General features: G+C 26.0%; 1 protein-coding gene across 1 annotated transcript; it reads right to left on the reverse strand.

The window, feature by feature from the left end:
* Positions 1 to 999: 999 nt before the first annotated feature.
* Positions 1,000 to 16,737, reverse strand: LOC135931950 (partner of Y14 and mago-like). Its single transcript, XM_065469269.1, has 5 exons — positions 16,646 to 16,737; positions 16,508 to 16,604; positions 16,338 to 16,434; positions 16,193 to 16,292; positions 1,000 to 1,447 (listed from the first exon to the last, which is right to left on the reverse strand). The coding sequence occupies exons 1-5, from the start codon at positions 16,686 to 16,688 to the stop codon at positions 1,194 to 1,196; spliced, it is 591 nt and encodes a 196-aa protein (XP_065325341.1). The 5' UTR covers positions 16,689 to 16,737; the 3' UTR covers positions 1,000 to 1,193.
* Positions 16,738 to 17,451: the final 714 nt, after the last annotated feature.

Here is a 17,451-nt window from a genome sequence, read left to right on the forward strand (position 1 = left end):
TTTTAAAAAAATATTTCATTTTATTTACGCATATTTTTGTGCCAAACATAATTTCATTAATATTTTTGAAAAAATATCAAGTATTTTTAGATATTTTTTTTTATTAAGATAACAATCTCGGAATCACTCATTTTTTAAATTAAAAAGGATTCGTAGTTTATGGGAATTCGTATTTTAGTCACACACTTTATATCGTAGCAAATCCGGGTTATGCGCTCCCTCACTCAACTTTTCGTATAATTCCAGACTTCAATCTTTGAACCATTATAATCTTTTTATCTTCTCCCATTTCCGGTTATACCTTTAACCAAAGTATTCTTCTTTAATATTACAATTTTATAAATATTCTGTTCTTATTAACCCTGCATTCATAGTTAGCGCGAATTCGTGGTAATGTATACAAAATATTGTACAAATATAATTTTACCGTAATTTTAGTTCGTCACAAATTTGCGCTAACTGTGAATGCAGGGAAAAATTGGTACTATTTATACATCTATTTTTTTGTAAGCTTCTTGCCCTTTCAAATGGAAAACATATCGGACTTGAAAATATAATTATTTTTTATAAAAAAATTTCTTAACACTCTCATCCATAGATGAGTCTTTTTTAGCCCAACTTTAAAATAGTCTATGTAAAAATCATTTGGCATAAGTATTCCATCTTTAACAAAACCACATTTCCATTAATTATCTTTTATATTAAAGATATATAAAAACGACATATATTGAAATAACATTAATTTTTACTTAAAAATATTATTTCGATTTTAAAACGTGTCTCCTCCGAACTAAGATATCTTAGACATGTTTCAGGAAAAAGGGCAATGGATGTTAGACCTATTATATTAAATAAGAAAATAGTACTCCAAATAAAGAATATAAGCTTATTCATCACAATTATAAAAATTTTACTAATTAGTAATCACTGAGAAACACTGCCGAATAAATGTATCTCTTTCAATAAAACAAATGTTATATTTTTAGCTCATGATATAATTTTTATTTACTGTTATAATCATTAAAATCGATATTCAAAAATGAATTAATAGGATGGGGTCTTATATTAGGCTACAAAACAAATTTAAGCCTTAATCTTTGATTATTTTGCATTTCTTTATGAATACTATAAAATATATTATATACAATAATTTTTTTTAAATAATCGATGCTGATATGTATGGGTAATATGTTTTATTTTGATTCAAGTAAGTTTTCTAGATTTTCTATTTCATCTTCAATTTTATTCTGTCGTTCTATTTTTTCCATTTGTTCTTTGTCTAATTCCTTATAATCTCCATCATCTAATTTTTCTTTTAAACTCTCAATTTGACGTAATTTTTTCTTCAGATTTCTCACCTTTTTTAAAATTGCTTCGATGTCCATGTGCTTAATTATCGCTGGGGTTTCTTTTGTATGATGCTTGGTATTTGAAAGGGTTTTACTATCTTTTTTTTTAAATTAAAAAATATATTCGATTAAAAAATAATAGGGACTATTTTTATAAATCAAAATATTTTTTATTATTAGAATTGATAATGTTAAAATTATTTAATAAAAATTTGCATGATAAAGATTATTAATTATAATTAAAGGCATTAATAAAATCCAATAATTTTAATCACAATCCATTAACAGCCCTTTGAAGCAGGGATGTGAACCCTTAGACAAAAATGAAGGAACCGTATTCAGGAATACAATTTTAAAAACGGTTTGGGTTCAGGGTCTGGGTTTGGAGAACATAAAGAAATATTGACTCAAAATAACAGAATTTTTTTAAAAAAAAATTTTTGTGTACTCCGTATAAAAATACACATACATAATTTATAAGTAAAAAAATTTAAAATTTAATTTATATTTTATAAGTTTTATTTAATAGCATAGCCCTTAATATCATTTATAATAAAATATTATTACCTACACAACAAAACAAAAACATATCAAGGGTTTTTCTAATGTAGGGGGAGCAGGTTTTTCTCCCATAAATTTTATTGTAGATCTTTAGGTTTTTTTATAAAAATTTTTGGGTTTTCACTTTTTTAAAAAAATTTTTGAATTATTATAGTATTAGTCGTTATTTGTAAAGGTTAATAAATTCTATTCAAATTTTTCCTTATAGTGAGAAAAAAAAATGATTCCCCATTTATTTTTCATGAAGGAATTTTTTTGATACTTATTGGCATCATCATATAGCGTTATTTTTTAACATTTAAAAATCGCTTAATGACTTAATTTGATATTTTAAAAACTTTTGAAAATATTACCGTTTCAAATTCTTTCTAAATTACTTGATTTCACATCCTCATTCATAAGTATTATCATTAAAAACTTCTGAAAAATGTTTATTTGATAAAGACAAGATATTCAGGCATATCATAATGAATTTAAAATTTTGGTACCAATTTATAACTCTGGGAATTTAATAAATAATTTTATTATCATTGCTATAGATGTCAAATATAATAATTATAATTAGAGGTAATATTTCGAAAACTGATATTGATGATATTTTTAATCATCATATTGATAATATGTATATCGATTCACCTACAAATGCATTTATAATATTTATGAAGAAGGTCCTAGTATTCCTAATATCAATAGTAATTGGGTATTAAAAAATATTTAATCATTTGATATAACATTAAAAAATTCTCATCCCCAGATAATATTCCAACACCATATCAATATTTTAAAATGTTTTTGGGTGATGATATTAGATAACATTGTTGAGCAATCAAATCTATATTGCATTCAAAAAACTGGATATTTAAAACTCTATAAAAATGAGATTTAACAATTTATAAGTAATCATTTATTTTCCTCAATGGTAAAGGTTCCAGCACATCGCCAATATTGGTTTCAGGAATTCAAATCCCATAGGTACCTGATACAATGTTGAGAAAACGTTTTGAATAAAGAAAATATTTGCAAATTTCACGTAATATAGAATAAACCAATATTAGTAACTTCAACGAGGAAACATTAAAAAGTAATATCAAACGAATTTAATATCAATGTGTAGCCCAATCCTTAATCTTTAGATTAAATTAAAACTAAGCTGTATCTATAATAGTTTTTGAGCTAGATGAGTTTATGTGAAAGTTGATTTTCTGGCTCAGTCCAAACATGGTATATTTCAACTGGCCATAAGATATTATTCAAGAATTATATTATAAATTGAAAGTTACAATAAATAATAAATATTAACATTTCATTTTATAATCAGACTCATCTATCTAATGATAATATTTTATAAATTATTATCTAGATATTAAACATGCTTAAAATTAACCACTCATCTTTTATATATTAATAAATTTTATAAAAACATGCCAAAAAATACTTATTTCAATCCTTTCACATGTTAAACAATTTTGAGAGGAATTGGTTCAATAGATAAAAAGTTAAAGGGCGGTGACCTGGCCAGTTGGCAAACATTGCAATTCACTTGTCCCCTACATATTTTTTATTCTAACGATTTTTAGACCTAGCTTAGCCAAATCAAAAAATCCACCATGTGATTTTTTTGAAATAAATTATAATACTATTTATAATCCTTTAGACATCTAAAAATACTCATATATTTTTGATAATTTTTGTCAAATAAAGAAATTTTTACGATTGGGAGATTAGAACCGTTGCCAAATAAAGAAAGGTTAAAACTAAAATGATACTAAATCTTTATTAAATCATAAGATAAAAACATAAACAAAATAAATTAAAAATTAAAGATTAAAAAAAATTAAAATTAAAAAAATTAAGTTCGTAAAATCATAATTATAATCATCATTTTTCGCATCATAATTTCTCCTTATATATCCTTTTTCTTTAATCAACATTTGCATAGTCTCAATTTGTACCGAGATTTAATTCTTGTAGATTTGAATATCTTTGGGCTTCGTAATTTTGTTTAAAAGTAATTTGCCTGTCTGGCGTTTTTCTTAATCTAGTAAATTTGCATGTTACCACAATTACAACACCTTTCCATTTAGATTAGTCCCACCATTCTGCGAATAATCTCCTTTCTTCCGATTTTGACTTTACTGATCTTGTTTCTCCACCAAATCTATTCGTCTTAATCTTTAATGTCTTCTAGTTTCTAACGACGGCGGTCTATTGTCTAATGTCTAATATTCTTCACTTCTAAGAACTGTTTGTACCCGATTACACTCTGAAATTCTTGATTCCTTCTGTTTCTTGTCAACCCCTTGTAAACGATTATCTCTTGATCTCTATAGGCCATTGACGAATCTGTTATCATGATTCCCGATACATTCTTCTAGCTCTTTTAATTATATTTCGTTTTCATCCCAAATTATCCTAGTCTTTGCTTGTTTCTAACGGTTTCTAGTAACTAATGACGGTAATCGACTGCCGATAATGTGTCTGCGATTAACGATGGTTTCCAAGACTTCTTGTTTCTAAGATCATCGATTTTTTATCCTATACTAAAGTTTTGATAAGCAACTGGCGATAATTTGTCAACGATTAACGATAGCATCCTGGTTTTGACCACTTGTTCTACCTAGTCGCTTGTCAAGATATCCACGTTGTCTTAAGATCTCTTATACCATTGATTTCTTGTATCTTTTGATCCAAAATAAAAAATCCGATCACTAATTGAGCTCGATTGCGGCATAAATTTTCTAATGACGAAAAGCCGTTTCTCTTTATGAAGATTTTGGTTAATCAACAACCTGATATTTAGCTAAATATTATCAACTTAAATAACAGTTAACCGTATATCTTTAATAAAAATTTATAACGAATTTCTTTTAGCTACATCGATCACTTGTACGTATAACGATCTCTTGTGACGAATTCCTTTTAATTAAACGACTAATTCTATTCTTTTTCGAATTACGACCATTGATATTGACACCATGTTTCATTGACCTCATTCTTTGTCTTTGTGTCGATAGTCATTTCATACATCCCCTTCCCCCTTTATTTAGAATCTCTTTTCAGAGTTAATTAGACTGAATTATTGTAATGGCCCGGTCTCCTCCGCTCTCCAACACCAATGTAACATTTTGATAATTTAGAAGGATTGGATGATTAGAACCGTTGTCAAATAGAAAGGTTAGAACTAAAATGATACTAAATCAGACTAATATCCACCATTATATATACTTTTCTATAATATTCGTCAAATAAGAAAAGTTAGAACTAAAATGATACTAAATCTTTATTAAATAATAAAATAAAAACATAATCAAAATAAATTAATATAAATTAAAATTAAAGATTAAAAAAATTAAAAATTAAGTTCGTGAAATCATAATTTAATCATTTTTTTCGCATCATAATTTCTCCTTATATATCCTTTTTCTTTAATCAACATTTGCATCCGAGATTTAATTCTTGTAGATTTGAATATCTTTGGGCTTCGTAATTTTGTTTAAAAGTAATTTGCCTGTCTGGCGTTTTTCTTAATCTAGTAAATTTGCATGTTACCACAATTTTCTTATACAAAAAATAAGTATATTAGATTTAATACTGCACTGTGTGCTAGTATTGAACTGATCGTCTCTCTAGACTTGGGGATGACAGTATGTATATGTTATTATTATTGAGATGAAATAAAAAAATAAATAAATTATATATATGGTGAATTCCATATCAAATCAACAAAAAAAAAGTCAATTTTCAACCCGACCCCCTTCAATTTTTCTTAAATTTTGTATACTGGTAGTATATACTATAACTAAGAAAAAAATGAAATTTTACCGTCCAACACTGTTTACCCGCTAAGATATGACCGTTTAAAGTGCGGAAAAATGGTACATTTTTAACAAAATGCACCTCATTTATTTTCAAATATCTCGAGTAATAATTAAGTTAGAAAATAATTTAAATTTATTTTTTAACTTAATAAAGGTTCTTTAAAATGATATAAAAATAAATATGATCGACATTTTATTAACATCGAAAACCGGTTGTGTAAAACCGGAAATGGCCATAGAAAAAAAAGGTATTTTTTTCAAATTTTTTTTTCTGTAGATAGATATCACACTGCTTTATATTTGTACAAAATCTTAGACTGGGATGAACATGGGTTTAGGAGTTATCACTCTTTATATGGCTAAAATTGAACAAATTAAACATTAATATCATCATATTTTAATTTAATGAATAGTTATGAAATAATGTTAATTTAAAAATTATGTCTAAATGATAGGCCCTTGCCTTTTTTTATCTTTATAAAAAAAAATTTGAGAGGTGGCTGGGATAATAAGTGTTTAAAACTTTAGTTAAATTTTATCTCGAAATTAAAATTACTTGACAAAATAATTTTAATATTTTATTTAGCATAAAATAATCTACCAAAATTTAAATTCAACAATAAATTTTCCCCCATATATTGAAAATTAAAAGAAAGGCTTAATATATTATTTGACGATAATTCTATAGATTATAAAACATTCAAACAATGGATAGCAGTTGATCGAACTACCCTCGAAACACTGACAAAATCTGCTGACGAATTTGTAGATTATTTAATTGAATAATTAACAATTTAATTCCTCATTTGTTTATAGCTTCACGATAATCATTAATTCGAGACTTTTTAAAATTCAATTTAAATGTTGGCGGATTCTTAGTTATTGCAGACTTTTCAGAAAATTATGCATTTGTAGTGCAGAACCATGCACAAGGATTAAATCAGACCAATAATCAAGCCACTATCAACTCTTATAATGTATTACCGTGAGAACAACATAATAAAACATGTAAATTTAGTGGTTATATCAGATTGTTTAAAGCACAACGCAAGTGCATTTTATTTATATTAAAAATTGATCGTATTCTTGAAGGAAGGATTTAATAGAGTGACTAAAATTTATTATTTTTCTGATGGAGCAGTAACCAATATAAAAATAAAAGATTTCATTAATCTCTACAATCATGAAAATGATTTTGGGATAAAGCTGAGTGACATTTTTTGAAACCGCACAAGTTAAAAGTCCATGCGATATTTTGGGGGCCGTTACTAAACGGTTAGTAGCTCGAGCAAGCTTGCAACGTCCATATGAACATCACATATTGACAACAATAGATTTATTTAACTATGTAAGAAATAATATCAAAGGGGTAAATTATATATTTGTGAGCAATAATGAATATATGAACATAGAAAGTCATCTTGAAAGCAGATTTTTGAAGAGAATTTCTGGAACACAAAGTTCCAAGCTTTTATTCCCCTAGACGAAAACAAAAGTCATAATTTATTAAAATTCCTTGGATGATTATAATATATGATATATTTTAATCATAAATTTTTGATGCAATTTGAGGCAAATAAAGTTATAAATATGTTTAGAATTATTTTGTCAAGTAACTTCTAGACAAAATTTAACTAAAGTGTTAAACTAAGCTCATTATTCCAGCCATTTCTCAAAAATTTTGATAAAGATAAAAAAAAAGTAAAGGCCTATCATTTAGACATAATTTTTAAATTAACATTATTTCATAACTATTCATTAAATTAAAATATGATGACATTAATGTTAAATTTGTTCAATTTTAGCCATATAAAGAGTGATAACTCCCAAACACATGTTCATCCCAATCTAGGATTTTGTACAAATATAAAGCAGTGTGATATCTATCTACAAAAAAAAAAAATTTGAAAAAAAATATCTTTTTTTTCTATTTCCGGTTTTACACATCCGGTTTTCGATATTAATAAAATGTCCATTACATTTATTTTTATGTCATTTTAAAGAACTTTTATTAAGCTACAAAATAAAATTTAAATTATTTTTCTAACTTAATTATTACTCGAGATGTTTGAAAATAAATGAGGTGCATTTTGTCAAAAATGTACCATTTTTCCGCACTTTAAACGATCATATCTTAGCGGGTAAACAGTGTTGGACATTAAAATTTCATTTTTTTCTTAGTTATAGTATATACTACCAGTATACAAAATTTAAGAAAAATTGAAGGGGGTCGGGTTGAAAATTGACTTTTTTTTGTTAATTTGATATGGAATTCACCATATATTTAAATTTTAGTCATATTTTTCATTTGTGGAAAGAAATAGAGATACATTAAGACCTTTTTAAAAAATTTGTAAAGTAGCGTAAAAAGTAGGTAATATCGCACTACTTCTTTGAAAACGCCATCAGTAGCGATAGCGTTCTATTAAAAGTATCTTTGTACAACACTATACTTTACAGTAAGTAACACCATAATTCTATCCTTACCAAATGTATCAGTTTCAAAATCTTCAGGTTCTGATTTAAAGAGATACTCAATTGTAATATTTAATATTTTAAGTATCCTGTGGTGTAGTTAAAGTAACTAATGATAACTAGTTAACAAAAAAATAACTGTAACAAGTTATATTTGAAAAATAGTAACTAGTTTCTTTTAAAATATTTATATTATTATAATTAATTATATTTTAAATATTTTATATATAATTTTGGGTTTTCACTTTTTTTATAAAAATTTTGAATTATAGTAATTTAAAAAAATATTAATTTTTAATTTATTTTCTTCTTCAAATTCTTGTTTATAGTGATAAATTTAATATATTTGGGGAGAAGTAGGTGGGGGTTTGTAGGGGGAATTTTTATTAGCTTAAAATGATATTTACAAGAACTGACATATTTCCGTAAAATAACCCCCTCCCTCTCGGCTATGCCTATTTACAGGATTTAATATGAATTCTGATTGTCTCCTCATTTAAAGTATTACCAAAACAAGAGACTTAAATATTAAAATATCTTGGCAAGCTTTGAAGAATATTTTAGATTTCGCATAGAGAAGGCTAGCAATAGGTGCAATATTAATGTTAAGTTTCTCCTATGCCTTCCAAAAGTATAATTCAGCATCTAAGTCACCCATAGCGAATCTATGAAACACATTTCTGTAAGATAATTTTCCTAACTTGTTTTACATAATTGCACTAAATTTTAGTTAGATGTACATGTATAACAAGATTTTTATTCAGCTAAATAATGTATAAATTCATTAATTAAACTAAACCAGCAATTAAAATGACTTTGACTGCCTTTGCCTGATGATATTTTTGACATAGATTAAACTTAATAACAATGCATGATGCCAAAAAGATCTTTTTATAGAATTATCGTTATAAGAAAACATATATCAATACCATATCATAAAGTTAACATTTTTGGAATTTATAAAATAAATCTGTGGCTAGCATTTGTGGAATTTATAAAATAAATCTGTGGCTAACATTTGTGGAATTTATTAAATAAATCTGAGGCCCTGAACTAATTAAAAAAGAAAATTATTCCTTTTATTAAATATAATGTTGTACTCACACCATGTGCCAAGGAAATCTTATTTTTGGGCAGAAGCGAGCATGTCCTTTAGACAGATATTTTGAAAATAGTTTATTGTTAAATGTAAATAAAAATGTATTAAGCCTGAATTTTGAATAAATAATCAGTGCAAATATATGATATCCTGATATTTTACTTCAGTGTAAAAATATTCTATTCTTCTGTGATGCAAATAAAGAATAATTGCGCTAAAAAGAATCGGTAGTAGAATAAGAATATGTAAGTCTGGTTGCGTTAAAACGAATAAGTAATAGGATAAGAATATGTAAATCTGGTTTCGTTTGCTTTAGAATAAATAATAACGATATCTCCAAATAATAATAAAAATGCGATTAAATTTATTCTTTTATTAGTGTTTAAATAAAACGCAAATATATATATCAAGTCGTTAAAAAAGTAATTTTTACGTGATACGTGATATTAAGCGCACTAGCCCTAAACGTCGTACATATAGCAAAAGTTATATATACAACAGAGCAACGCTTGGTTCTCTTATGAAAAAACCCATCAAACTGGGATAAAAAATGGGAAAATAATTAAGAGGACCATCCACGATTTTTGGGCAGGCCGCAGTTACCTGTGCGGGTAAGTGGCAAAGCCACTCACTTAAACGCCCATGGGAAGTAAAAGGGACAGATAAAAGCCCATGCCCGATTAAGTAAGTTTTGATTATGGAAGGGTCATATTGGGCAATGTTACAATTTACAATTTAAGTCTTAAGAGTAACTGGGAAATAGAATATACATAGATTAAATTTTATTATGACTTGTAATTGATATTATACAGTATCCTGAACTAAAATTAAACTGGAAAATAAAACTGAAAAAAGAAAAGAATAAAGCTATAAAATTACTTTTAAATTATTTGTAAAATACTTTTAATTAATAATACTTTACAAATATCTAGAAAATAAATTAGCAGTGCGTCACTATTAAATTTACTACATTTTATCTTTAATTTAGTATTAAATTAAATTGTATCTTGTATTAAAAATAAAATAGAACAAGACTAAAACCAAAAGTAAAATAGAAAATGTACACATTTAATACTTAACATATTTTAAATATTACCTTATACAGTATCCTGAACTAAACTTAAAAAAGAAAAAAATAAAACTGAAAAGAAAATAGAACTGTAAAACTAGTTTTAAATTATTTGTAAAAAAAAAATACTTTTAATATCTTGAGGATCAATTAGCAGTGTATCACTATTTAAATTTACTACTTATCTTTAATTTTGTATTGAAAATTAAATTGTATCTTGTATTAAAAACAAAATAGGAAAAGGACTAAAACCAAAAGGTGATTAAAAATGTACATATTTATATTAGACATTAATGGAGAGGGAGTATAGACTAGCTATAGAGTAAAAAGGTTTAATCAAAAAGAATAAAATAAATTATGTCCATTAACAAAAAAGATAAAATTAAGACTTACATAAAAAGTATAAAATTAAAACCATCTGAACGTAATGTAATAAATAAGCTAAATATTGAGGACGTCGATTTCTAAAAAAAAAGGAATGTCATAGGAATGTCCAAAGATGATACGCTAAAAAAGGAATGTCATAGGAATGTCCAAAGATGATACGAATTAATAATTAATGTTCCAGAAGGAAGTTAGTTTTTAATTTGAGAAGTTTGTTAATAGAGTTTTGTTATTGTTTATGTGGACAAATTGTGTTAAGCTGATATTTAGATGCAATATATCTGAAATAGTTTTATTTAACCAATAGGATCTGTAGCTGCAGTATCTTTTATTCTTATAGGATGGAAGCCAACTAAGAGCATCATATGCTAAGTTGTCTTCTTGGTTCCTAATTATGTGTGCAAAAAGTTGAATTCGCCTCTTCTTTAGTGTAACTGAAACAGGAGCATGTCTCGAGAGTCTCCATAAACAGTTGTTTGTAATAATTCTGGGATAAATATACCCATTTATAAGCCTTAGACATCTATTTATAAAGATCTGAAGTTTCTTAGTTTGTGTTTTATTTATGTCCCAAGTGTCACCACCATATAATAAAATGGGTATAATTATAGAATTAAACATTTGAAGTCTACTCTTTACAGATATTTCTCTGGCGTTCCATAGTTTAAAATATTTATAAAAAACGAATTTGGCATGCTTTAACCTCATTTCAACCTCATTTTTTATGTGGCCCTTATTATCTAGATTTACTACCAGATATTTGAATTCATGTACTAATTTTAATCCTAACAAATCAAAGGAACGATTTGGGTCGACATCTGCCGACGGGGAAGGCATAACAACGGTTTTATTTAAATTAATAGTTAATCCAGTTTTCTCACTATATGTCTTTAGTATATTCAAAATGTCGCAAGATTCTTCTAATGATTTGGTAGTGATAACAATATCGTCAGCATAAGAGATTATGCGATGTTTCAGGGAAAGATCATCCCTAGAGGATAGATTGAGTAAATTAAAAGCCCCTAAAGTGTCAGCGATGATTTTATTCATAATTATATTAAATAGGATTGGTGACAAGACACATCCTTGTTTAACGCCTTTACGTATTCTGAAGGAAGTAGATTGAACGTTATCGATTTTAAAAGAAGAAAAAAGAGAACAGTAACGATTTCTAAGGATTTTTATAATATTTATGTCAATCCCACTATCAGCCAGAATTTCCCATAATACTTCGTGTTTAATACTGTCGAAAGCTTTTCGGAAATCTACAAAGATAAACAGAAGTGGTAGTTTATACCTATAACTTTTTTGTTTAATGCAAGAATTGGTTGCAAGATATTCCGCCCCGGTCTGTATGCACAGATATTGTTGGATAGTAGATGTCTAATGGAATAAAGAATTCTATTTTTTATTAACACCATAAAAACTTTATATGCTATAGAGGTAAGTGCAATAGCTCTATAGTCATCAAAGACGAGTGGGTTTGGAGTTTTCGGGTAGTTACATATAAATGACAGGTTCCAATCTTTTGGAGTAAAGCCGGAAGTCCAGATTTTATTAAAAATGATTAATAGAAAGGTAGAGATATAATCAGGCGAAACTTTTAAATGTTCCGCTCTGATTCCATCTGGTCCGGCGGCTATATTAATTCTTAGTTTCATAATAGCCCTTTTTATCTCCGACGTGGTAAAATTTGACCTTGAGGAGAGAAGGTTATCATCCAGAGGCGGTACAGGGAGTTCGGAGTTAAACATTAAAGAGTAATGGTCAAGCCATAAATTTATTTGATCGTCTGGGTCACGAATAATATTGTTATTAACTTTCAGTTTGGGCAAAGGTTTGAAATTGGAGGGTTTTGAAAAATTTTTGATTTTTTATAGGCATCATAGAGTCTATTGCACCTCATATCAGCATCGATTTCCTTAGCTATATCAACGATAAATTTGCGCCTATCACTTCTTAGGAGTCTCTGGATAGTTTTCCATAACTCCTTGTCTTGATAACTCCTAGTCCTTAGTTCTAGAATTTTAGATTGTGTGATAGGGGACATCCATTCTTTAAGAGAAGGGCCACTGACTTTTGTATATTCTTTACATGTAGAAATTTTTATTAACAAGTAAAATTATCACATGTATAGTAAATCAAAAACTTTAAATATATATATATATCTAGTAAATCAATTTAAGGTAAATCAATTGATGGTTTGAGGCTTCGTATGTAGAAATAAAATAATATATTATTTAGTGAATGTTTTTGTATAAGTAAATAGTCATAGTTTAAAGCTTCAATTAACTTTGTAATGATATTAAATTATATTATGCAACATTCCGTAACTTTTTTTCAGTGTAATTATATTTTTATTAATAAATTATATATTTTACCTTTGATTAAGATTTGTAAATCATAATTATTTATATATTAATAAAAAATATAAATGATTTATAAAGTAACTTGTAAAACTAGTAACATCCAAAAAATGTAACTAGTTACCTTCTTATGATTGCAATAATTAAATTTCAAAAGTAACTTTTAACAACACTAGTACCCTGTTAATAACTTATTTTAGATTCTTGTATTTCATATGCTTATTAAATTATTATATTTATAACTATTATAATAGATACATAAAGTAAAAATCATTAAATATTATATACATAGGTATAGAATAGTTAAAATCTTTTAGAATTTATTTATTTTTAGTGAAATTATTGAAATTTTGATATTATTTACAAGTTTTATATTTTAATAGTTGAATACAATTTAAAGTATTTTAAATTTATATATTTTATAAATAATTAAATTTTATTTTATATATTAAAAATTAATAAGAAATTTTTTTAAATAATAAAAATACTTTTTTATTGACTTAAAATATTAATTTTTAAACATGGCGAATATATCATGTTAAAAATTATATGGTTTGTATTTATATTAACCCTTCACTACATAGGTGGAAAAAACTCCCGCGGTTACATAGGTGGGGTCTATTTTACCTTAAATTTTAAATAGCTATATCTCAGAAAATAATAAAATTTAAGACCTAAAATTTTACACACATATTGTAAAAATATTAGAGATAATAAATACAAAATTTCTAGATTTCCATTTACTTCTAAATAAAGTTATGGTATTTTTACTAAAGCTGCTCAAAAAAAAAATCTTTTTTTGGAACTTTCCTTAATCATATGATATGACCAAAAATAAATGAAAGGAAGCAAATTTGATTATATATTTTATTAATTCAATATTTTATAGTAATAATTAAATACATTTTATAATAAAACATTAGATATTAAATTTGATATTAAAGTTCATGCATCTTTTTTAAAAACATTCACGACATGTTACATACATATGATCTTTGCATATAAATTTTGAACAAATAAATGAGGATTTCTTGTCCCTAACCCTTAGACAAGAGGAGCACCTTCCTTTTTGTTTGGTTGTTATAGGTTTTAATTCTTCTATATTAAGCATATTCCCAATATTATCCCTTAGCAGTTTATAAACATGTGGGTTTTTGTACTAATATTATAAACTTTGATCTATTTATCTCCTTTAAATTATTGGACTTATAAATTATTAAAGAATTTATGCAAGATATATTCAACAAATTATAAAAAATTGCCATAGGCCATCTATTTGTTATTCTGGATATTTAGTGAAGGGTAGAAAGCATCATGCTTATACTTTTTTGGTACATATGATACTAATGTCATATTATCTTAGCAGGCAAATAAACTTGAACAAATATCTTTCTTTTTAAAATTATATGATGTTGGAAACTGCTTTTTATTTTTTCGTAAAGTTCCTACTATTGTTAATGAATGATAATTTAATAAATGTATAGCAAATTCATAACTGGTAAAGCAGTTATCTGTGGTGACATTCCTATTACTCTTAGAAATGGGCTGAATTAACCTTTAAACCACATCAAAAGGCTTATTTCTCAATTTATATGGTCCTTCAGGCTGATTGCCAGCATATAATTCTATTTTCAAAGTATAAAATGTCACTAGAATAATTCAAATTAAAAATCATATGTTAAATTTATGATTTTTTACTCCACCAAAAAAATAAATGATATAAAATTTTCAAATTTAAAGTCATATATATCAATCAAAAAATAGATATAATTATATTTTTTTCAATTATATTTATTAACCTGACATACATAAATATAATTAGTAACAAAAAAAAATTGGATTTTAAAAAAAAATTACGTCATTACATAGGTGGGGTATATTTTACCCCAAGCTCAACAAATAGCATATATCTCAAAAACTATCAAATCAATAATCATGAAATTTGTAATTTGTATTCCTTGTTACAAAATATTAAACTACTGAAAAAACCAGGTTGGAATATCTTCTAGGTTTTGTATTACAATTATTATAAAAGTTGTGGGATCGTATTTACCCCACCTTTGTAGTGAAGGGTTAAATATAATTTTTAAAAAAACTTATTTGTAAAATTTTGAACGAACATGAATGCATTCCTTTTTATGAAGGTGAAGATTGAACTTGAACACAATTGTTGTATATGTTTTTAAGTATTTTTTCATATGCAGGTTTTGTTATTACCACTCAGTAGGGTGTTATTGTTTTAAAAAATAGATGGTATCAGTAAACGTTGTCAGATTTTTCAACTAAATTGAGTAACTATAAAAAATGAGAAAAAAGGGAAAATTTTTATATAATTAGCATCAATAATGCGCATTTTAAAGTAATGTTTATAGCAGTCATGATAACAAATAAATATGTTAGAATCCTATAACATCTATAAAAAATTTTGATACTTATTTTAAAAAAATTTATTTTTGCAAAACCATCAATTAATTAAATAAGAATATTCATAATAAAAGTCAGCACAAGCAGCTCTAACCAGTCAAAGGAGATTTTTGGGCCAGCATAGAATTATCTTTAAAAGGACTTTAAATTAGTGGTGTTAAACAGCTTGTTTTGAGCCGATTTTTCAAAACAACTTATTCAATATTTTAGCAGAAAAATATTGCTTAAGCCTCGAGATTTTGATAATATATGTCTAAACCTTTGTTCTTTCTATGAGCAAATTCTTCAGGCTTGCATATTTCTGGATGAAATATTGAGTTAGCCGTTTTAAAAAATCGGCTCAAAACGAGTCGTTTAACAACACTACCTTAAATATATATTTTGTGCAAGTTGTCAACCAACATAATAATATTGTTTATAAAATAATTATGTCTAATTATCCACTTTATAAACGTTTTCAAAACTCCAGATCCTGGTCCAAAAATATTTTTGCCAAACCAGGCTGAACATTGCACTAATTCATATTTACTTCATTTTACCCTCGTATATTTTCTATAATATTTTATATTTTAAAATCATTTGCATAATATTTGTTTTATAAAACAACCAAATGAGCTTGAAAAGATATAAATAGTTATATATGTTACTTATATTTAATGAAGCAAAACTATCAATAATATGTTTTGTAGATATTGGATCTGATTGTTTTTTATTTTTGGATTTATTAGTAGTGTTCAGTGTTAAGCCCTTTAAAATTACATTAATTAAACCAAATTACATATTTTATCATACTTGTTTAACCTCTTCAATTTTTTTAATTTCATCAGGATGAAGTCCAGGAGGGTACTTTGAGTATTGTATATATTCTTTTTTACCTTTACATTCATATCTAATTTAAATATAATACATATAAATTAACTATTATGACTTTCAAAATAAGTATATATAATAAATTATATTACAATGGTACTACTTCTTGAGGAATGTATCCTTTTTTTACTTTAACTTCTTTTCGCCATGACCCGTCAGGCCTTTGCGTAGCTGGTAAAATAATATCACCTTCCCTAAACTATTATAAAGCCTTTAAATGTATAAACAACCTGAACCATCTATTAGCGTTCCTGGGTACTGCATCAATCGCATCAATAGAGGAATCCGTACCCTCCAAAGTACATTACTAAACAACACCTTAATGACATTACAATATGAGATTATTTATAAAAGAAAAATGCTTTTAATGAAAGTCCAAAGTACATTTTAACTAAACAAACCTTAATGACATTACAATTTGAGATTATTTATAAAAGAAAAACTCGTTTTAATGAAAGTATTTGTCACTTGGCAAAATTTTTTTTAAATTATAATAAATATACCACAGATAATCTCAAATAGGACCCCTAAACATTTTTGCTCAAAATTTTAGCTGGGTCACATATTCATGCTTAGTAACAGAATAGGGATATTCTAGCTTTAAAGATTAGGTTAAAATTAAATACTCTCTATAAAATTTCGGTATAACAGTTACTTTATTTTTTTTGAATATATATTTTCAATAATTTATTTGTTTCCTTGGCATAATTTTTATTTTTATTCATCAAATAATTGTGCTGATTTTATGTCGAAACACTTATTCGCAAAATTTTAATCCCGAATGAATTTTATAGCAAAACTTTTAATACACATTAGCTAATACTTTTCCGGAAATTGCGATTATTTTATACCTATCGTGAAAACTTTAAAGGGAATATATTACAGTGAAACTTTTACCGCGAATCAATACAGGGTTGCATGTGTTTTATTTGGTGATATAATAAAAACAAAAACTATTAAGTGGTATAATAATAAGTTTGAGGTGTTTAAAAAACAGAAATACCACATTTATTTATTAGGAAAAAAATTTAACAAT

Source organism: Gordionus sp. m RMFG-2023, chromosome 1, assembly GCF_954871325.1.
Source record: "Gordionus sp. m RMFG-2023 chromosome 1, tfGorSpeb1-WG-v2, whole genome shotgun sequence".
In the NCBI taxonomy this organism is placed as follows: Eukaryota; Metazoa; Nematomorpha; class Gordioida; order Chordodea; family Parachordodidae; genus Gordionus; species Gordionus sp. m RMFG-2023.